This window comes from Capra hircus, chromosome 3 (assembly GCF_001704415.2).
Source record: "Capra hircus breed San Clemente chromosome 3, ASM170441v1, whole genome shotgun sequence".
NCBI classification, from domain to species: Eukaryota; Metazoa; Chordata; class Mammalia; order Artiodactyla; family Bovidae; genus Capra; species Capra hircus.
Genome location: NC_030810.1, coordinates 15,591,927 through 15,615,465, shown reverse-complemented (window position 1 = coordinate 15,615,465; position 23,539 = coordinate 15,591,927). Strand labels below are relative to the sequence as shown.

At 46.3% G+C, this 23,539-nt stretch overlaps 1 protein-coding gene across 4 annotated transcripts in view; it reads right to left on the bottom strand.

Annotated features, from left to right (window-relative positions):
- Window positions 1-20,530, bottom strand: part of CTPS1 (CTP synthase 1) — a 30,930-nt gene extending 10,400 nt beyond the window's left edge. For 2 of the 4 annotated variants that reach the window (XR_001917424.1, XM_018042505.1), the window contains exons 1-9: window positions 20,397-20,530; window positions 16,722-16,900; window positions 15,014-15,184; window positions 12,673-12,773; window positions 11,768-11,884; window positions 8,769-8,852; window positions 8,208-8,288; window positions 4,144-4,295; window positions 2,654-2,786 (exon numbers count right to left, since the gene is read on the bottom strand). Coding sequence is in view for 3 of the 4 variants with exons in the window: in XM_018042505.1 (XP_017897994.1) it covers window positions 2,654-2,786; window positions 4,144-4,295; window positions 8,208-8,288; window positions 8,769-8,852; window positions 11,768-11,884; window positions 12,673-12,773; window positions 15,014-15,184; window positions 16,722-16,887 (1,005 nt within the window). In the remaining variant the exon portion in view is untranslated. Of the gene's footprint in view, window positions 1-2,653; window positions 2,787-4,143; window positions 4,296-8,207; window positions 8,289-8,768; window positions 8,853-11,767; window positions 11,885-12,672; window positions 12,774-15,013; window positions 15,185-16,721; window positions 16,901-17,725; window positions 18,683-20,396 lie in introns of those variants that run through there. The other 2 variants (XM_018042518.1, XM_018042523.1) reach the window with 2 other exon arrangements.

Here is a 23,539-nt window from a genome sequence, read left to right as displayed (position 1 = left end):
TACCAGCACGCCATTTTTCTTAAGTTTAAAATAAAGTTTAAAAATAACCTTCATGTATTCATACTAATCTTTTAAAGATGAACTTTAGCATCTTTCTTATATTTTAGAATATGAGTTTCCTTCTCAAATCATTAAGCTCTGGCTCTCCATCTATACCGGTCGACTGGGTGCAGACCCTGAAGCGTCCCCTCTGTTCAAGACATCTTCCCCAATCCATCTCCCCTCCCAGGGGGCTTCTCATTCTTTCTCCTCGATTGTGCTGAAGTGTAACTTACATACAATGAAACACAAGCATTTTAAGTGTGTACTTGCCTGAGTTTTGTCCCATGCAAAGGAGTGACCCCTACCTTGATTAAGATCTAGAAAGTTCCCCACGGTTCCCTCTGGCCCCCTGCAAACAGCGTCCCTCCTGCCTCCTGCTCCAGACAATCCTGGCTCTTGTTTTCTATCACCACTGGTTCTGCCTCCTCTAGAACTTCAGACAAATGGAACTATGCACAGGGTAGCCTTCCGTTTCTCAGATTCATCGTGGTGTGGCGTATCACCCCGGACTTTATTCCTTTCTACTACTGGGTACTTTTCTACTGTAGGAATACACCATATGATAGTGTTTATCCACCAACTCATCCTGGATATTCGGGCTGTTCCCAGATTTTAGCTGTTATGACTAACTGGTCCGTTTGTATAAAAATACATTCTTTCGGTGGACATGTTTTCACTTCTCTTGAGTAAATATCTAGGAGTGGGATGGCTGGGTCACACAGAAGGCGTGTGTTTACCTTCATGTGAAACCGCCAGACTCCTTTCTCGAGCAACTGCACCAGTTTATGCTCCCGCGTCCTCACCGACACGCTTAGCCACTTAGGTGGGTGCGTGTTGGTACCTCACTGAGACTCAATTTGCATTTATCTCCCTGACAACTAAAGGCATTAAGCATCTTTCCGTGTATATCGCGTGTATCTTCTATGGAAGTGTCTGTTCAAATCTTCCACCCACTTTTTTATTACATTGCTCATCTTCCTGCTCCTTCCTGCCCAATACCCTGCGGTGACTTCCCTGAACCTGGGGGCAAAATCCAGGAGTGGCCCAGTTGATACATTTCATGACCAGGCCCTCGCCAGCCTCTCTCCAGACACCCTCCAATTCACACTTCTCCCATCCACTGAGCTCCCAACCATCCCACACCTCCACGTCCTTGGATAAACGCTATCTGCTCTTGGGAATGCCCTTCCCTGTGACCTTATCTATCTTCCCAGACCTGCCCACATACCCCTCTTCACACAGCTACCAAGGCAGGATCTCCCCACTTCTGCGTGTTCCCTTCATACCTGAGAGACCTCACTGACTCAGACACCCTTCTCAGCCTCCACAATCTAACACATGACTGGCACAGGGTACCTCCAAGGGGAGAAAATGAATCAGTGACTGAAGAAACTGGTGAAAAAATAAGGCAAGGCAAGGTAAAGAGATCCCACAATTCTTAAAGCACATAGAATAGCTCCTCCTCTAGGAACCTGCTCACCAGCTGAAGGCAGTTTCATTTTCATCCTGAGAAACTGGTGGAAAGCAGGAGGCCAACCCCAGTGCCAAGGGCGAGGTCAGCTCCCCAGGGCCATCAGCTCTGTGCCTAGCCAGCCCCTCAGCACTGAGCTCCAGCTTCACTTCTAATTTCTGACCCTCCTGAAAAGCTCTATGTGGGAGATACTTTGCTGGGGAAAAGGAGTATAAAGGGACAAGTGGAAGGTTTTCAGGAAGAGCTGACCCATATAGCACTTCCTCTACCCTAGACACAGTTCCAAGCACTTCACATGAACTCACTCGATTCTTACAAAAAGAACTCTGTGACAAACACACCATCACTAACCCTTTTCAAGATGGGGAAAGCAGGACTTCCCTGGTGTCCAGTGGTTAAGAATCCACCTTGCCTGACAGGTTCTATCCCTGGTCAGGTAACTAACATCCCACGTGCCTCAAAGCAGCTAAGCCTGCACACCCCAAACAGAAAGTCTATGCACCATAAGGAGGGTCCTGAGTGATGCAACTAAGACCCAATGCAGCCAAATAAATTAAAAAATAAATATTTTTAAAAATTTTTTTTTAAAAATGGTGAAACTGAGGCCCAAAGAGAGCTAAGTAACCTGCCCGGGGTCACACAGACTCTGCGGCTTTGCCACTAGGCTCTGGAAGCCCTGCCCTAAACCTTGCCCCTCCGCCGCCTCCAGGAGATGGGCAGGGGCTGTGCCCTGACATGCCAGCAGCTCAGCTTCTGCCTGGCTTGTCCCAGAGAACACAGTGAGCACTGTTCACCAGGCACTGCCCATGCTCCAGGCACCAGCTGGGTGAGTGGAGACAAGTTACTGAGAAACCTCCTGGTTCCACGGGGTGGACACTGGCCAGAGGCCAGCAACTACGCCACATGCTTGGCCACTAGGACCCCTCCCCACTGGAGTCACCTGACATTCAGATCCAGGCGTCCATCCTCCTGGCTTCTACTCTGACCACATCTCTCCATATTTCCTAAAAACGCTCTGCTGCTCTCTCCCAGCCAGGAGGCAACCACAGAACTTTTTGATTTCTAAAAAGAAATTCTGAGCCCCAAAAATACAAAGCAGGTGTCCACACCACACCACACTACACCTGTGTCCCCGCTCACCTTGATTTCCAGTTTGTGGTTGATGGCCAGTGCAGAATGCTCCAGAGCTTTAATGACAGAAGCGTATGAGTCTGAGAACTTGGTGTATTTCCCCACGAGGGCAATAGAGCAGGTCTCCAGCAAGCGATCATATCTATCACACAAAGGTCAAGAAACATCAAGTTACGCAGGCCATATGTACCTCCATGAGACGAAAATCACTACTTAAAAGAGGGGGGAAAAAGTCTGAGAAAAATATGATAGGAGCGACTACTGTCTGAGCTCTATGTACAGAACAGCAAAGACAAAGCAAGTTTCAGATCAACATGGCAGGCTTTGTGGAGAAAGTACGATTCTGGAACCCGCTACCAAGAGATGGCTTCAAAATCTACTCCAAATTTTTTTAATGAAAAAACTAACAAACACAGACAATTCACAAGAGTTATGTGATGAAGGGAACAGTCCAATTATGGGCATCCACACAACAGTCCAAACTTATTAAAAATTTTTCATTATAAAGTATTGTCAGTAACACAAAAAAGCTTATAATATTTTATGAACGATCATTAAACTGTGTGCTATTTTTGTGGCCACATAATGATATACAAGCAAATGGACATAGACTGAAAGGGAAAAATGTCAAAATGAAAATTAGGATCGCTGAGCAACGGCATGCGCGCTCCCTCTGCAAACGCTGCTTAGTGCTGTCTGGGGGACTCTGCGGCTCCAGCAGCCCGCACCCAGGGCTCGGAGGCGCTGGTCAAGGTCTGTCACGTACTGTGTAAGCATCTCAGAGTGAGGGGGCACACAGGGTGGGCCAGTCCTCAAACCGATGAGCTGTGACAGCAGCAGTGAGAGTAGACTGGGCAGGACCTCAGCCCAGAGTGACCCGCAGCAGCAGGCGGGGAGGTCCTGACAACGTTCCAACCCCCTGCCTTCCTGCTTGTACTTTGATTCAGATCTTGAGCAGCTTCATGCAACTGTATTTATTTTTGATGACAAGACGCCCAGCTAAAGCTTTACTTCTGCCTGATAATATCACTGGCAGCTGAATGTTTTGAAAAATCCTTTTCCTCTGACATGGAAAATAAGAATCCAAATTCAGTGACAAAAAGAAAGGAAGAAAGAAAAGACTGGACATCATTGCTGGTCCTTTTGTAGTGTGGGGTGGGCACGTTCCCAAACACAGCTCAGGTGCCTGGGAGCACCCAGGAGTGCTCCAGCCATGTCCCGCCACCCATGTGGGCCGCAGGCACCAGCCCATCACCACAAGGAGGCCTGTTTGCATGGGAGCAAAGGGGACAGCTGTGTCACCTGTGACCTGAGCCAGCTCTATCAGGACTTCCTCATCCATGACGCAGCTACGTGAAGGCTGGCTAAGAGCCTTTCTTCCATGAAGGCCTTTCCAATGTGAGCTGATACCACATAAGAAAGAGCTGAATTCCCTGAGCTTCCACCAAAAAAAAGGAAAAATAAGGCTGAGACCCCCAAGTCCTTATTAAGAAGCAAACCTGTCGGCCATCTCTTTCCATTTCATCAGCATTTTTCGTGGCTGCCTCTCAATGGGAAGGTCAAGTCTCCGGAGGAAATAATCTACAACCCCCTGCTCCTCTAACAATAAGGGGACGCGGTAGATGGACGAAACATCATGGACACAGATCACCTGTTTAAAAATGAGCAAAGTTAGTTCATGAAAAGGAACAAAAACTAACTGAGCCAACAGTCTCCTAGCAGGTATTATGACCTTGGGAACATAACTGTTCTAAATTTGAAAAACAGAGAAAAGGTCAACTTTCTAAAAAATATACATTGAGAAGAACAGATAGTGGCTAATCTCCTATGAACATGGGTGCTAAAGTCCTCAAGAATTTATAAACAAAACCACAAATTAGTTTTAAAAAAAATTATGTCCAAGTAGCAAATGTCCCACAATCAATAATTTTAAAAATTGGCTTTCACTGGAATCACTCCCAAGTGAGCTTTTAAAAATTCAAAGGCCCATGCAGCACTGCACACCACTTAAATTTAACAGTAGAATTCACTACAGAAATAGATTAAAAGAGGGGGGAAAAAATCACCTTGGTGGATGCAAATTTAATACAAATTCATAATAAAAATTCTTAATGAAGTGAGGAAAATGTGAAAATATAAAATACCCACAGCAAATACCATTTGGCTTGATATTTAATATTAATGTCACTTAATACGTAAAGTCTGAAACAGGCCAACCTGGCCACTATCACTATTTCTATTCAATATATTAGAGATATAAGACATTACAATTAGATAAGAAAAAAGTATATGAATTGGAAAATAAGAAACTATTGCCACTAATTGCATATAATATTGCTTATTCATAAAAACCAAGCAAACTTACAGGCAAACAATCAGAACTAATAAGTTTAGTAAGGTTGCTAAGCTTGAGATCAACCTCAACACGGTTTCCTATGTGTGTATGTGTGTTAGCCACTCGGTCGTGTCAGACTCTGTGACCCCATGTGCTGCAGCCCGCCAGGCTCCTCTGTCCATGGAATTCTCCAAGCAAGAATACTGGAGTGGGTAGCCATTCCCTTCTCCAGGGGATTTTCCCGACTGAGGGATCAAACCCACGTCTCCTGCACTGCAGGTGGATTTTTTACCACTGAGCCACCAGGGCAGCCCCCTACATAGGTCATATCTAATCAGGAAATTAAATTTTTTAACAATATGCCATTCACATAGTAACAGAAATTATGAATACCTATAAATAAACCTAAAACACAATTCCCAAAGATAAAAAGTCTATAAACCACCTTCACAAAGAAAACTAGATTACTGATCTTTCAACAAACGGAGTTGGAACAGCGAGACAGCTCCATGCAAAAAAGATGAGTTCCGAATTTTACTGAAGTTACCATCCATAAAAATTAACTTACTTACAACGAATCCTAGACCTATGTACGTGTTACTACCTAAAATTATACAACTTTTAGAAAACACAGAAGAACATCTTCATGACCTTGATTAAGCAGAGTTCTTAGATATGACACCAAAAGCACAATCTATAAAGAAAAAAACTGATAAACTGGGAGTTCATCAAAAATGTAAGAGCTTCTGTGCTCCCAAAGACACCATTAAGAGAATGAAAAGACATATACCTGAAACTAACATGACACTGTAAATCAACTGTACTTCGATTAAAAAAGGAAAAACAAAATGAAAAGACAAACCGCAAGCTGAGAAAAAAATATGCAAATGATGTATCTGATAAAAGACCTGCACTCAAAATATATAAAGAACTCCTAAAACTCAGTAAGAAAATTGAAAGACAGGAAATAGATGTGAAGGTCTAATTTAAATACAGAAACACCTGTCACATTTTTAATAGTGACTAATTTCAGCAAATTTCTAGGATGAAGAGAGAGGAGGGGGAAAAAAAACAATCTGTATTTTTAAATAACATGCAACCTTGGTTCCCAGCATTAGCTGTATGATGGAATTTGTTTCATATGTACAGTTCTGCTTCTCAACAGTTGTGAATTTTTTTTAAAGTCCCCTACTGCAGCCATGAAATTAAAAGATGCTTACTCCTTGGAAGAAAAGTTATGACCAGCCTAGATAGCATATTCAAAAGCAGAGACATTACTTTGCTGACTAAGGTCCGTCTAGTGAAGGCTATGGTTTTTCCTGTGGTCATGCATGGATGTGAGAGTTGGGACTGTGAAGAAAGCTGAGCGCCGAAGAATTGATGCTTTTGAACTGTGGTGTTGGAGAAGACTCTTGAGAGTCCCTTGGACTGCAAGGAGATCCAACCAGTCCATCCTAAAGGAGATCAGTCCTAGGTGTTCTTTGGAAGGAATGATGCTAAAGCTGAAAACTCCAGTCCTTTGGCCACCTCATGCGAAGAGTTGACTCATTGGAAAAGACTCTGATGCTGGGAGGGATTGGGGGCAGGAGGAGAAGGGGACAGCAGAGGATGAGATGGCTGGATGGCATCACTGACTCGATGGACATGAGTCTGAGTGAACTCCGGGAGTTGGTGATGGACAGGGAGGCCTGGCGTGCTGCGATTCATGGGGTTGCAAGGAGTCGGACACGACTGAGCAACTGAACTGAACTGATATAAGTTGGAACTTTCCTTTACATTTTTGGTTCAGATGGTGCCTGCAATGCAGGAGAGCCAGGCTCAATCCCTAGGCCAGGAAGATCTGGAGAAGGGAATGGCTTACCCACTCCAGTATCCTTGCCTGGAGAATCCCATGGACAGAGGAAGCTGGCAGGCTACAGTCCATGGGGTTGCACAGAGTCGGACATGACTGAGTGACTAATACTTTCAATTTTAATAATAACCTATTCTATTATAAAATTGAATTACCTTGGCTTGCAGGGACAGAAATATAAAAAACAACTGAAGTGCATGAAAAAAAGGCTGTTTATACCAATGAAAGTATTCTGACGTACCACACACTTAAGTGTGAAACAGAATCCCTCGGATGGAGCTCCTGGCTCAGGCATCAACCCAGGAACAATGATCTCCAGCCTCCGGCTGCTCCCACACCCTGAAGCACAAGCTGCCGGGGAGCTGGAGGGGACCGCTGCTTCTAATGGACAAAGGCTTCCCTTTGCTTCATTGGCCCTAATGCCAGCACAGTTACTTTTGTTTTTTCATATTCGCTTGCCATACTCCTAGAAGCCTTGTGCATGGATTTCTCTGATTTTAACCCTGCTGCTTCACTCATTCCTCTCTAGGCCAGCGGGGCTCCTCTGATCCTCAAACAACCTAGTAATAGAACAAACCATCCAAAACCCGACCGTAAGTTCCTTGACCTCAACTTCCTTCTACTCTCCGTCAGCCAAACATGACCAGAGTCACAATCCCAACTCACCACCCCTGGAATTTCCATACCATGCACTTGAGATATATCAGCTTCCAAAATGCTGAATTTCCTGTACCATAGGTAACTGCCATTAGCACAAGTAACAAAAAAAGACTTAAATATGTCTAGAGCCTCCAACACCTTAGACAGCAGGCTCCAGGAATATAAAGTTGAATAAAGTGATCCTTGCCTTTAAGAAGCTCAGTCTGTGAGCGGAGACATACACAGACGAAACACACACACACACACACACACACACACACACACACACACACACACACACGGGAACACATACACATAAACACAATAAGGGGCAATGACAGGCTCACCAACAGGACCTGTGAGACACACCGGTCACCCAGAGTTTTGAGGAGGTTTGGAAGGTAAAGCTTCTCAGACAATAGTGTGTCCTAGCTGGGCTCTGAAGGATGAGGAGGAATAGGAGACTGTCAGGCCTATTTCCAGGGAGGGGAACACCCACGGGGCATGGCTGGAGCAAACAGTAGGAGGAGTCGGGACAGACAGGACAGGTAAAGGATGTTTGGGGAACCACGGGGATAAGGTGACGGAAAATCACAGAGCCCATGGGTGTCAGTTCTTCTAGGGAACAGTCTCCTGTCTCAAATCATGAAATAGCAATAAGCCTCATGAAACTGGTTAAGAGAATAGGATAATTAGAAGCAAAACACGGTTTATGAGAAGATGAAATTTCTACTTACTTGTTCAGGTTCCACATGGCAGAACATCGATATTTTCTCTTTCACTGACGTGTCAAGAGGATTTGAGCACCTGCACACAACCTAGACATTCGGAGGGACAGAAGGGGTTACAAAGTTGGGTTTTTCTCCCGATTGAAATTAAAGTAGACACCACATTGTTAAGCTGGATGAAAATGTCAACTCCTAGCACAATGCAGAGAAACTGTAACAATGTTACCTGTTTTCAAAACTTCCTAAATCCCAAGTTAGAGAAATGTGCAAGAGTGGTAGGACAAATTGACAGAGAGATTAATGAGCCAACTGGGGCTTTCCTCAACCACTGTTCTTGGGTAGGAGGAAAAGGAGAATGAATGATTGGCTAGCAGGAGAAGACACAACTTCACACATGCCAGGTAGGGAAATCTTTGCAAGCCACATCCCAGCTCAAAGCACTAACTCTATTTGGCCACCATCGGCTAGCTACACGCAGGCCAAGAAAACAAAGGTTTTAGCTTTCATGAAGGCCAGATCTTCATTAGACAGACAAGGTCACACTGAAACCAGGTAACCAGGAAATCTTACCAGATCTGGGGAAAGCCCAAGCCCTCTGAGTTCCCGAACACTGTTCTGGGTGGGTTTAGTCTTCTGTTCCCCTGTTGAACTGGGCTATTTTACAGGAGGGGAAAAAAAAAAAGTTAGTTTCTCTGTGATAAGGGACTTTCAAGTATGACTTTTCTCCCGACCTCTTTTAATACGTTACCTAAACTCCCACTTAGTTTTTAGACTGTCAAGTTTACACACATACATGTTTTACAGTAACAGAGTCATTTAAGGTTTGTCCAAAAAGCAGTAGTACCAGACCTATCTATCCCTTCGCCTTTCCAAACCCTAGAGACAGCCACTCTTCCACTTTTTCTTTAAATTGGAGTATACATGGTTTTTCTGGTGGCTCAGTGGTAAAGAACCCGCCTGCCAGTGCAGGAATGTGGATTTGATCCCTGCGTGGGGAAGATCCCCTAGAGAAGGGAATGGCTACCCACTCCAGTATTCTTGCCTGGGAAATCCCACAGACAGAGGAGCCTGGCCAGCTACAGCCCATGGGGTCGCAAAGAGTTGGACACGACTTAGCGACTAAAACAATAGTTGATTTACAATGTTGTGTTAGTTTCGAGTGTACAGCAAAGTGACTCAGATGTATTTTTATATATACGTAACTACATACATATATATACATATGTATGTGCACACACATACACACATACATGTATACTTTTTCAGATTCTTTCCCATTATAACTACAAGATATATAATGTAGTTTCCTATGCCATACAGTAGGTCCTTCACCCTTGAATAAGCCTCCTACTATGCTTCACACTGCTATTTCTTGACATTTTGAGGCATCTTCTACTGATTTCCCTTTTGGATCAGGAACCCACTCTTTTCATTTCCCTGCCCCCATTACATGTACCTGCCTTGTGTCTGCAGCCCCCATCTCAGTAGATACTGTGCAAACTAAACCACATGCCATGACTTTTCCAATGATTTGGCTTCCTTGGTTGGTTTTTTGGTTTTATTTTGTGGATATGCTGAGTTTTCTATATACTAAATTATTCTCCTCTCACAGATATATTTGTTGGGTATATAATTCTAAGTTAGAAGTCATTTTCCCTGAAATTTTTTAAGGGAAACAGCTTCACTATCTTTTAGCTTTCAGGACTGCTGTTGAGAACTCTAATGCCATAGTGATTCTCGATTTTTCTCTTTAGAAATTTTTAGAATTTCTGCACCATAATTTCAAATTTTCACAACTATGTACCTTGGTGGGGGGGGGGTCATTTTTCATTTAATAGGCTGGGCATTAACTAGGCCCTCCAATCTAGAAACTCCTATCTGGAAATTTCCTTGAATTCTTTAAATCAGGAGTCAGAAAAATTTTCCCATAAAAGGCCAGACAATAAATATTTTAGGCTCTGTAGGCCACACAGTCTCTGCCACAACTACTCAACTCTGATGTTTTAACACTAAATGGGCACAGCTGTTCTATTTTCAGAAACAGAAGGTGGGCTGATTCAGCCTGTCTGTTGACCCCTGGTTCACATCGCACATGCCTCTCCATGTCTCCCATTGTTTGAAAACCCCATTATTTGGATCAGAAGTCCTAGACCAACCTCTAAGTCCCTTGCCTTTTCTCTCCTGATCTTCCTGCTCTACTTTATAGGGTATTTCCTTAGCCTTCTCTCTCCTAAATTTTCATTCTTGCTATTTAATTTCCAAGAATTCTTTTCTGTCCTTTGAACGTTCTCTTCTTAAAGTATCCGGCTCCATCTAATGGATGCAGTTTATTTCCTCTTAATTCTGAGGATATTAATGAGATGTTGCTTTTTCTCTTTCTGAAGTTTCCTTTTCCTACCCCTGCAGAGCCTCAATTTCCTCTAAGTTAATTTTCTTCTGTTGTTTTGGTCCCTTGCACACTAGACGCTTTCTCAAAATGCCTCGTGGTCACTGGCTGCCAGCTCACTGTAAAAGCTAACCACAAGTTCTGTGAGTAGGTGGGCTTGTCCCTCAGGGCCCTAGCTGTGGGAATCTGACTGGTCTATTTTCACCGGGGAGCCTCTGAAGGCAGTGTGTTTTCTCTTGGGTTAGTCACATACCCCAAGAATCCTACAATCTCAGTCCCTGCCTGACTATGAAAGTGTGAAAGTGAAGTCGCTCAGTTGTGTCTGACTCTTTGTGACCCCATGGACCATGGAATTCTGCAGGCCAGAATACTGGAGAGCGTAGCCTTTCCCTTCTCCAGGGGATCTTCCCAACCCAGCGATCGAACCCGGGTCTCCCACATTGCAGGCGGATTCTTTACCAGCTGAGCCACAAGGGAAGCCTGGCTATGATATCTGCAAACCCAGTAGCAGAAGAAGGCAGGGTGTCGCCACAACATAAAATTACACTGTCCCTAGTGACTACTCACCCAGAAAAAGCCTAGTCCTCTGCCAAGGCAAGAGAGGACGGATGCCCAACGGTGCACATTAGGGCAGGGAATGTCAGAGTCTAAGTGCTTCGGAAGTAGCAATTATATGGAGCCCCACCTCACCCCGAGGCGCCCAGGGCTGCCCATTCCCGAGTCTTCACGGTTCTGCAGGGCGAGCAGGCTTGCTCTCTGTTTTCCCCCGCTGCCAGCTTAGGATCCAGCTCTCCCAGGTCTGCCCGGCTCGTTTCTACAAGGCCCTCTGCTTTCTGCCTTCCTAATTTCTTGTTACTACTGACTCCACTCAGAGGATTCATCTTTGTGAATTTTTGTCTTAAAAAAAAAATTCCCTTTACTCCAGTTGCCGTATAGTTTCACCGTGTACTAGAGACAAATGGACCTGTGCAACCTACTGTCTTCAACTGCAAATTTCCCTGATCAATTTTTCAAATGTTTTCCATTTGACCTTTGTAAAAATATGATTATAATAATTTAAAGTTCACAAAGAAGTGTGTGTTCCCTGTTTCCTGCACCTCAAATATTTGAAACAGATAAGGAGTGAAAACCACCCTTTTCTCCCTCTTCTCCGTCCCCCAAAGTGAAGCCCTAAATGCCTTACCTGCGGCACGAGGCTGACGTGAATGTTACAGAAGTTCTCTCTTTTGACCTTAAACTGGAATTGACGGAAGGCCTCAATAAAGGGCATGCTTTCTATATCTCCTACTGTCCCACCGAGCTAGAATAACAAAGTTAATTTAGAGGTGAAGTACTACATCTTCTTGTGGTTTAGTTTCCTAACAATTGCACTGTGTCATCTCAATTATCACTAACAACATAATACAGATGCCCTGAATCCAACAGACGTCAGTTAACAAGAAGCAGACGTTTCTCTGGACTGAAAGATCCCTTTCTGATAGGCTCACCATTCCCCAAGGTCATCACAGATCTTTCCACATCATTTCAAGGAAAAGGTCAGGTAAACGATGCCCTAAGGAATTTTATTTGTCTGAAGAGTCACAAAGCTAAGAACCTGAGGTCTTACTACTTAGCCATAAATAACTTCTGTATTACAATAAAAACCAGTTTTAAACAAACTGCTGGAGTCTCCTGTTTTCACAGGAACACTGAGATCTAACAGCTGGGACCAGCAAAGCAGGAGCACAGAAACTGAAACCAAAGGAGGCTCAGGGAGGAACATTCCTGCCGCTGGAAACAGAAGGTCGGATCACCTGATTTTCTTAAGAGACAAAGGAAAATGTGTCATACCACTGTCACTGGTACAAGCCATCCTAAGCAAGTGTATAAACGCTGGAAAAGGAGAAGGCGTGAGTGAAGTATCGCTTTCGATGGTGGGGCCACTCCACATGACCGTGACGGTACCCTCACCTGCCACGCTGCCCTTGGGAGGGTCAAGGGCTTCACTGGCAATTGGCTTATCAGTAGCTGGTGGCTGACTAAAGAGGAGAAAATGTATACCCGGTCACATGCACGGGTACCACGGAGTGCCACGGAGACTCAACAAACCTCGATAACACACACTTGAGGTTCCAGACCATCTTCGTCCACAGGTATTAAGGCCTGTCTCATTACCCACTCCTGGATTGCATCTGTGATATGCGGGACCACTGAGGAAGAGAAAAGACCTGCGTGACTTGCACATCCCACTGGCATTAACTGAGGCAAACATACTCTTTGTGACAACAAACCGCAGAGCAGTAGGAGGATATAACAGTATCTTTGAGACCCCTCTTGAATGCCCTTGAATTCCTGAATGAATTTCCCAGTTGTGACTGGAAGCCCTGCAGGAGAGCAGGACCTCGAGGGGCAACCTGAGCCACCTGGGAGCGGAGGCCCCAATGCAGAACCTACCCTGGTTCCACAACCACTGTGCGGCTACTACCCCTACTGCTTACGGCTGCGGAAGCACATCACACACACCCTTTCCCAAGGACAAGAAAGCCCCAGGACCCAGATCCATCTGGTTTCCAGCTTTCTGAAGGGTAGACAACCTGCTGCAGGGACAGGACAGCGCAGCAGGGTGTCTGGGACACAGCATCTGGGCCAGAACGTCTGGATTCAAATCTCAGGCCCTCCACTCATTAGGTGTGGCTTTTTGGGCAACATTACCTAACTATTCCTAAGTCCAATGTCCCTTGCCGTGAACTGGAGGAAAGAGCTTCTCCTTCCTAAGATAGTGGAAATGTCATCAAAGCACCCTGGGGAGCTGATAAGCAGCACCCTCTCAGACAGTGTTCACTCTCACCAGCCACAGCTCGGCACTTTTTAAATCACAGTCCTGGGGCTCAGAAGGCCAGTTCCAACAGAGCAGAGATTACTGTTTAACCCACTATGCATATAACCCACAGTGCCTCCAGCACAGGATATGATGCAGTTCACTCACAGCAGCCAAAGTGATCTTTTAAAATTACAACTCAGAGTTCATTTCTCCCAGGCTTACACTCTTGAATGGGCTTCCAGACTCTGCATAAAAGGTGACCTCCATGCCGAGTGGCCCTTCGGGAGGCCCCATGGAACCTGGGTGCAACCCACCTCTCCCCTGTACCTTGGTCTCAGTGCAGAGTCTCCCTCCTGGTCCCTAACCAGGCCCACTGCCGCCGGGGGTCTCTGTCTGCGCTGAGCCCCCTCCTTCCCTTCCCAGGGCTAGCTTCTCAGCTCACAAGCCCCCTCCTTGGAGGCTTTTCCTGACCATCAGTCCTGATCCCTTTCCCTACCACTCTCTCCTCACTCTATTTAGGTCCCTCTTAGCTCCTACCAGACATTCCACTTCATCTGTTTGTTTTTTCCTCTCCCATGTAACCCTGTGTAACCTCCACGAGGACAATGGCTTCCCTGGTCTCGTTCACCATTTACTCCCAGCACCAGTGAGCAACTGACCGTATTGAGCACTGAAGAAATCGCTGATGAGTGAATAAATGAATGAAGACGTCAGGGGCCTAGAACAGCAAACTGTATGATAAAGATCACTGCAGCTCCTAATCAATCCTGTCCTGTGTGTTGGGAACTCAGAGACATACTCCACTGACTCAGCTCCTTTAATTCTGCCAACAGCCTAAAGAGGTAGGCACTGTTATTAACCTCATTTCACAGAAAAGAAGTTAAGACTTCAAAGAGCGGAAGTGATCTGCCAGGGCTCACAAAGCTGGTAAGAGGCAGAGCGAAGACCTACACATGACCCCCAGCCCCAGAATCCGGTCAGGGTGGCCCCAGGGCAGAGCCAGCTGTCAGCGAAACCCTCTGCTCTCAGTCCATAAAGTCCAAAGTCAAAAGCAGATTTACTCTCACGACTCAGATGAGAGTCACTCTTCAACAACTCCCCCAAATTTGGATTTATGCCATTATAGCAGACCAGTGGTGTTCCAACTCCACCTTTTAAAAAGCAGCACGAGTCTCAAGCGACCAGTGTGCAAAGGCACAAGCAGTGCTATGCTGGTGAACGCTCAGGCAGACCCGGAGACCCACTTCTCAAACTCCCTCCAGCCCGCGACCAGCCCAAAGGCCAACGGACACGATGGGCGGCCCTTCTCCTTCTCACTGTCTATACACAGAACATTCCAGACGCACGACACACACTGTCTGGCTTACTGCCCTCATCGCTTCACACTCATCACTGTGCAAAAACAACAGCTCTCTCACTCAAATCACACAGCTGGACTGTCAGCTTCAATGTCGTTCATAGAGAGGCAGGAGCCCACTCAAAAAATAACTTCAATTTTCACCTGAAGATATATTTCAATCACAATACTTGATGCTTTCATGCTGAAATTGCATAAAAGGTACATTTTTATACACAAAAGAAATTAAACTGGTTAAGATTTTTAAACATTGAAGGCAAATCCTATATTACCTTGGACGGTTTTCCCCAAATAATCTCCTTTGCGTTCCTTGTTAATGACGTACTGATAGATCTTGCCAGTGGTCAGATTATTGTCCTTGGTGAGGCGGATATCAAGGAAACGTTCATAGTTACCCAGGTCAAGGTCTACCTCCCCACCATCATCCAGCACAAAAACCTCACCTGCAGGGAACAGTGAAAACCATCAGGACGCGTGAGAGATACATACACCATGGCACAAACTGAGTCCCCAAATATAAACACCTGAACAGACCGATGTTTGCATTAACTTGACAGGAAGCAGGGAAATTTATTTTAGAAAAGTAAATATAACATGAAAGAAAAATCACCCACCATTCTGCAAAAGGTTAACTCCATACTTCCAGTCTACCCCCACACCCAGTCTGAATCAGAAGAGTCTGCTGTGAAACAGCATGGAATGAACAGAAGGAAACTTCGGCCATGCAAGACACAGGGGACTTTATATGGTATGGCATCCATCACCCAGAGAAAAAGAACTTTCAATAAAGTCTCCTACTTGAGCAGAGAAAGGTTTAAATGGGATAAAAGTAGGACTTGATCCAAAAAGTTAAACATAGTCTAGTCATGCTGATTATAAAAACTGACTTCTGGGCCACGTTTTAGCCCAAAACAAAAGTGCAAAATTGCTCAAGTTTCCTCCTATTCTTTTGTTTAACATGCATGCCTTGACATGCCATTACAATTTTTGCCCTAAATGGGGCCTTCCAACCATCACAATGGGAAACAAGCTCAAAAATAGGAAAGTAAAAATTGGCCTTGCTTTTCCCTCATCCTCTGCTCTCAAGAATTCTAAAATATTGCTTCAATTTTTCCATCTTTTCCTGATGGAAAAGATTTTGCTCTGATGACACTCATAGATTTTTACCTCTTATTAGAAAGCAGGAGTATGAAAACAATGTAAAAACTGAAGAAGTTTTTTTTCTTAACATGTCTTAACAGTACATCTACCCCCAATTTCAAGTAGTTACTCTTTTACATAATTCAGACAGTTACCACACAGTAGGTGATCGGCAATAGCAAAGAAGTAAAATGCTGTATTCCTACCCTATCTTAATGGTTTTGACTTTTTACTCACTTCAAAAGATGCTTGTTCTTATCCAAATTCTGTAAGCAAAATAGAATCTCAAGCATAGAGAGCATCCAAATTCAACATCTATCTGTGGCCTGAATCTCTACAAAATGGTCCTTTGGTCTCTGAATATTTCAACCAAAAGGAATCAAATTCTTGAAGTTGTCACCCCACTCTTGGAGAGCATTTGCTATTAGTAAGATCGTATATTGGGCCAAAATCCATGCTCTTACAACTTCCATCCACCCATCCTATTCCTAAAGATTGGAGCCACAGAGAATAAACACAATCCCTCTTCTCAAATATTCGAAAAGTTACCATGTCATCAGATATCCTTTTCCAAGCGAAGAGACAAACTTACATTCAGCCACCTAAAATATCATTTCTATCACAGAAAACACAAAACTCTAATAACCCATTGCCTCTTAAGATTTCTGCTTCCTTTATGTCAGGGTGAGAAAACCATCACTCTGCTCTGCCAAGGACTCTTCTCAGGAGGCAGGAAATGGAGGACATGCAAAGCAAAACACACACAATTTCTAAGAGCTGACATTTTCTTTCACATATTACATAACTATTATTTTTAAAAAAGAAATGCATTTTGCTTACCATGCTCATAAGGAGAGAATGTGCCTGCATCAATGTTAATATACGGGTCAATTTTAATGGAGGTCACATGTAAACCGCATGACTTAAGTATCGTGCCCACGCTGCTGGCGATGATTCCTTTTCCAATTCCTGATATGACACCGCCAGTAACTAGAATGTACTTCATTTTACTTGTCGACCTGAGAGAAAGAAAAAAACATACCTCAAGAAATCAAACTGATGTGGGTTGAAATGCCAGCTCTGCCACTTACTAGCTAAGAAGCCTCCAGGAGTCTGTTTCCCTATCTGCCGTGTGATTTTAGAATGTCGTTATGTGGGATCCCAGCAAATGGTTCTTGGATCACTGGATGGCTTTAGTCAAATATGAATTGGAAAACAATTGCTAATTATATAATGCCGCTTTTGTTTAAAGCTTTGACAGCTAACAACCTTGTTGCTTAGTCGCTAAGTCGCGTTCAACTCTTTGCGACCCCATGGACAGTAGCCTGCCAGGCTCCCCTGTCCATGGAATTTCCCAGGCAAGGATACTAGAGTGGGTTGCCATTTCCATCTCCAGGGGATCTTCCTGACCCCAGGGATAGAACCCACATCTCCTGCTTGGCAGGCAGATTCTTTACCACTAAGCCACCTGGGAAGCCCAACAACCTTGAGGGCCTATGAAAAAACAAAAAAAACAAACAAAACCCAGCTCTGCTGACAGAACCCAATGCTCTCAATGCTGGCTGACACTGCCACCAGACACTGGGATGTGCTTCAGGTAGGTGCTTCATTATCTTCCCTTCACAGGGAAAATATTTCAATATTGGATGCGCACTCTGATTCCCCATGAAAAAGGTAATGAATGTCTTTGGCGAAACTATACTGTATCGCCAAGAAAACACAGTTCGTTTAGGTTATAGAAGACAGAATAAAAGAACTTCAACATTTAAAAGGAGCTGCAGTTAAAACTCAAGGTCTTTTAATTAAAGTAACTCTCTTCTGAAATGCAACAAGTTGTTCCTTACCAGCAATCTCTTCCAGGTATGTCATAAGGAGAGACTGTACATGCTGGAGGAAAAGGACATCAGATAATAAACCAGTCTGAAGCACATACTGTGCAGAAGACTCAGAGAGGGAAGAGAAGATTAAATCTTAAGAGCAGGCGTGGCAAGGAACAGAAGAATCAGACTTGGTGAGAGAAAAAGGGGTGGAGAGATGCAAGAACTGCAGAGGTGAGAGGTGAGCAGACAAACAGCAACAGGCTCGCCAGGGAGAATTTACCGCTGGCTCCAGCTTCAGAGGCTCAGAAACATCATTGGGTCAGTAAACCCAAATGTGATCAAAACAAGAAACACAATCACAAGTAGAAGAGAATGTTTTGGCATGGTCCAGGACATTTTCCTCCTCTGGGAACACTTCCATGTGAAGCCAAATTATAATAAAAATAAGCTAAGAAAGGAACAAGGAAACGGGAGTTCTGCTTGAAACATTCCCCTGCCCCGCTGTGTTCCTCCCCAAGGCAGGAATGAACATACTTGGCAAAGAGATGAGAATGCTCAGAATGTCCTCCCTACTTGGACAGCAAAAAAGACACCCAACCATGTCCTGCTCTTTCTATTCTGTTGCAGCATTCCCAAAAGCGTGCTCCTTGGTTTTGTCAAAATGCACACGGGACTCCAAAAAAGGGCTTTATGAACAGATAAATCAGAGAAATGCTGGTTAAGCAGTCAACTGGTTTCTTTAATGCAAGACCCATGGGAGCCTTTAATAAGTCAATGTGCACTGTGATTTCCCAAAGGGATTTTCTGCAGTTTCTCCAAACTTGTTTGACCCAAGTCCCTAGTATTTGAGAGACACCCTGCTTTCACTTCACACCTGAACAGTGCCTTACAGACATGTGAGCATCTAGACCTGGCTGTATTTTAGAGCTGTCCTAGCCAGGCTATGGTCTAGTCTCACTGATTACATTTTCGATGTTCCCAGAAATTCCTCAACCATTCTGAGTGGGTACAGAGTGGATTACTTCTATAGAAGACTCATCTCATCCATTTGCATTTAACTGGCCTTGATTTTACCCACAGAGGTTAACACCTCTCTTTAAGGGAGATTCCTGTAGCCCCCTACAGTGCCTGGCAATAAATATCCCAATGTACTCAGCGACCAGGCAGGAGATGCTGATGGGAGATACTGACGGGAGAGTCACTCCATGGATGGCCTACCCAATAGCTACATGCTACTGTGCTAGACACTCTAGGGACCACAAAAATTACTCAGATTTGGGCCCACAGCTCAAGTTGCAGTCCAGTTAGAGAGACCGAACCATTTACAATTAAATGAGTAATCTAGTGATGGCGGGTAGCAGAGGGATGATACCTGACAGGTATAAATGGGGAAGACATAGCAGAAAGCTTTCAGTGGCAAGACGAGGGTAAGTACCATGGACTTCACAAAAAGGTGGAAGTAGTGAAGAGAGGATCCAGACACCTCCTGCTACGTGGACCTGACAATGGCTTTGAAGGGCAAGGGAACAGAGTGGACAGGAAGGTGACAGCTATCTACAGAACAGAGACGCAGGGCCAAGAAAAGAGACTGAGAGTGAGAGGGGTCTGGGGACGGTGGGAAATAAATTGCAAATTTAGGCAAGGGCCTAAACCATGTGGCAACTGTGAGTGCTCAATCTGAGCTTCAGTCGGAAGGTGAGACACGGGAAGGTTTTCAAGCACAGAAGTAACATAAATCAAGATGCATCAGAGGAATTCAACAAAGATGAAACAGCAACAAAGATGTTGTTGGTAAATGTTGAGATCCAGCTGCAGCTCCACCGGTCATGTACTGGGACCTGTCAAGTCACGGAAGCCGCCTGAAGCCCGAATCCTTACATCTGTTAAACCGGGCTGAGAATCTCCGCATCGCCCGTGTCATAGGACTGCTGAGAATTCAAAATTATAATGAGTGTGGACGTAAGTGCGCCACGCACACGTAGTGAACTTCTTTAAAATGCAGCATCTTCATTCTGGGCGGCCGGGAGATAAGGAGGTGAGGAGGCCAGCTGTGGGGCCGAAGCTTCCAGCAAGGGAGGCCGTCTGGCTCTGTAAGCTCCGAGGCCCCTTCCGCCTGCGGGAGTCTGGGCGCGCCCGAGGGGCCCGCAGCCAGGCCGCCGAGCCCATCCCCCACCGCGGCGGGCCTTGATCTTCCTCCAGCGAGGCTAAGGCCGTGCCTTGAAGCCGGAGGGGAGAGGGCCCGGGCAGTCCGAATGGAACGGCGGCCGCCGGGCTCTTTGCTCGAGGCGGGCTGGGCAGAAGGGGGCTCCCGCGCCTTTATGGCCCCCTCCGCCCCGCAAGCCACCCCGGCACCCTGATCAGGAGAGCCAGGCCACACGGACGAGGGCGCTGCCGGGGGCCGCAGCCCGGGTCCCCGCGGCCTTTCCCGCCGCCCCACGCCCCCTGCGGCCGCTCTACCCAGCTGCGCCCGGCCACGCGGCCCGGCGCGCGGGAGCCGGCTCCTCGCCGGCCAGGCCACCCGCCCCACTCCCGTTAGGCACGCAGCCCATTGGGCAGGCCGGCGGGCCGCCTCGCCCCTGATTGGTGGGGACCATGTCTGTCACGGGCGGTGGGGCTGTCCCGCACCAGGCTCGGCTCCCGCCGCCGATTGCTGCACTGGAGAACAGCTCCCGCGGGATCCCCGGAGTCAGCCTACCTGAGGCCGGCTTTAAATCCTGGCGTCGGCTAAGAAGCTAAAAGAGCGACGCTCACACTGAGCCCCGGCAGCCAGTGCACCAGCCCGGCCGCATGCGCCGGGCAGTCTTTCACGGAGGCGGGCTCTAGGCGGTGCGCACGCAGAGGCAGGGGGCGGGGCGGGGGTGCGGGCCCTCCCTCGGGCGGGACCTGGATGCGCGGGGCTCAGGGCCCCGAGTGCGCAGGCGCGGGGTGGCACGCTTTCCCACCAGTGCGGCGGATCCAAGGATCGTGCTCCCAACGCTACTGACGGCTGGCAGACGCGTGCTGTTGGGAGACCGGGCAGGTCGTGGCGTTTCTGCCTTGCTGTCTTTGTCACGGCCAGTAGTGCGGGCTTCCCCTCCGGAGGGCGAAGATACCCTGTTTTGATTCACACTTGGCAAATCCCATCGCCTGGCTCCAGCCACCACTCCCCAACAGCCTTCTAGAGGAGGCGAGATCATCACACGGTGTCCCTGAACCGTCTGACCTTGTGGGCAAGATGGTGTGACCCCCCCCAACCCATCTCCCCTGCGGCGCCGTCTAAACCATGGGATGCCTGCAGTCTCCACCTCTAGTCCAGGGAAGGCCGAGAGGGAGGCTAGACGCAGGCTCCTTCCTCATCTTGGGAGTAAGAATATGTGAGGCAGAAAGAAAAGCCGGTATGAAGGCAGTGAGGCCCAGAAGAGCCTCGCCCAGTTGAATTGGAGTGCAGTGTCGCTGCATCGGAGAAAGCCCAGGAAAGACAGATCAATACGGTGTGGCCACACCACGCAGAGCGTTAGGAACCGAGGATTTTCTCCGCCCCCCACCCCAACCCCGGGCAGTGAAAAGCCATAGAAACTTTTTTGAGGAAGGGGTTTTGTTTTGAATATTGAATACCTGCACTTTTTTTTTTTCTCCGAACACTATACATGTGTATACCTAAAAGGTAAGTCTGTATCCCAGGGTTCTGTTTTCTTCCCTGGAAGCAGTTTGTCAGGAGTCCTTGTATACCTTCACTGAAGGATGTAAAGCAAAAGTATGACGCGATCAGACTTGTATTTCGGGACCATGACTCAACCAAATGGATTTCGAGAAACCAGTTAGCAGGCTTTTGCCTTCTTCCCAATCTGAATCACCACCGCTTCTGCTCTGCCAAGATGCACTCTGCTCCAAACCTCAAACATGCTTGGGATGTTTTACAGCCACGCTTCTTCTAAGAAGCATTTGGTGTTTATCAAAGTGCCTGGGATGTGATAGACACTGAGAACATACTTGCCAAAGTAAAGAAGGTGCTGTAGAGGATACAAGCCTCTCGCTCAGCTCCTCTTCTGGCTGCTGCTTTACCGTTTAGTCTCCTTCTGCAGACCTCTACTGTCTCAGCTGATGGTCTTACTTCCTGTCTCACTAAGAAAATAGCCATCAGGAGAACTCCCTTGAGTTCCCACCACCCTATCCATCAACCTGCTTGCATCTGTGCACACAGCTCTGCTTTATCTCCTGTGCTGTGGACCAGCTATCCATCAGCCTCTCATGCTGTATCCTCTCATCGACTTAAGAACGTCCTTCCAGTAGCTCTCCTCTCCTGCATCATTGATTTCTCTCTCCTCGATGAGTTTCACTAGCGTGATACAGTCTCTCTCATCTTAAAACTCCTCCCTGACTCCACATAATTCTCTAGCCACCCCTCCATTTTTCTGCGCCCCTTTTCAACACACCTCCTAGAAAGTGTCATTTGAAACTGTTGTCTCCAATTTCTTCTCTCCTGAACTCATTCTGTCGGGCTGTAGCTCGTGTAATTCCACTGAAGCTCCTCTTGTCAAAAATTAAGTTCTAGGACTTCCCTGGTGATCCAGTGGTTAAGACCTCACTTGCAATTCCGGGGACAACGGTTTAATTCCTGGTGTGGGGCAACTAAGCCCACGAACCTCAACTACTAAAGCCCACATGCTCTAGAGGCTGTGCTTTGGAGAAGCTACCACAATGAGAAGCTTGCGCACCACAACTAATAGCCCATTTGCCATCCTGGGAAAGCTGGTGTGCAGAACAAGAAGACCCAGCACAGCCACACACACACACACACAAATTAACTTCTAAAAAAAAACTTTAACTTCTACCTTCTCGGACCCCTTCTCTATATACAAGTGCTAGACTCACAAGCACCATGTGTATGCGCATGATGTGAGCGTAGGTGTGTGTATTTACATATTTGGGCTGCTCCTCTCGCTCATCTTGAGCTCACAGACTCTCTTTAGACTGCTGGGTGCAATCTTACTGCACCCACATCCTGCCCCTAAACTCACTACTTCCCTAACAGCGTTTGTCGCAGCTCGTCCCTCCTTCCTAAAAATGTGTTCTTCACTTGGTTTCTAGGAAACTGCTGTCTCAGTTTTTCTATTTCATAGGCCTCTCTTTCCACATCTGCTTTCCTAGATCCTTTCCTCCTCCTGACCTGTAAACATTAAAACGCCTCAAGGCTCAGAATATCCCTTCACCATCTATAATCATTCTCTAGATGATCTCATACGGACTTTAACTATCAGACTTTAAATACTAGGCTTTAAATACCGTCTATATTCTGACAACTCCCAAAGTTCTATTTCCAGCCTGGACCTCTCTCTTTATCGCCGAGTTTGAGGCCCTTCTAAGCACGAGGTTCCAAAGTCTGCCCTGGGCAAAGGTACAGAAGGCCAGGCCCCTTGGCTTCAGGTGGGACAATTCTACAGTGCTGTTCATGCTCCAGAACTCCCCCTGGGATCAGGCTGAGACTAGACTCAGCTGAGCTAGGGACTGCGGCCTTTCTGTAAAGGGCCAGATAGTCAACACTTTAGGCTTTGTGGGCCTTCCAGTCTCAGTCACAATTCCTCGACTCTGTCTTCATACGCCAAAGATGACCATAAATGGTATGTAAACAGAATAAGCGTGACTGTATTCCAGTACAAATCTTTAATTCTAGAAATACAGATCTGGTCTGAAGTCCAGATTGTCCACTCCTAAACACACCCATTGTCCAGCTTCTTCCTGCCCTACCCCACTTCCCTCATTCCCTTACAAGCTGCTCTTGAGAACACTCCACAATTACAGTAGATCCCCTACATACAAACCTTCAAGTTGTGAACTTTCAAAGATGGAAACGTGCATCTG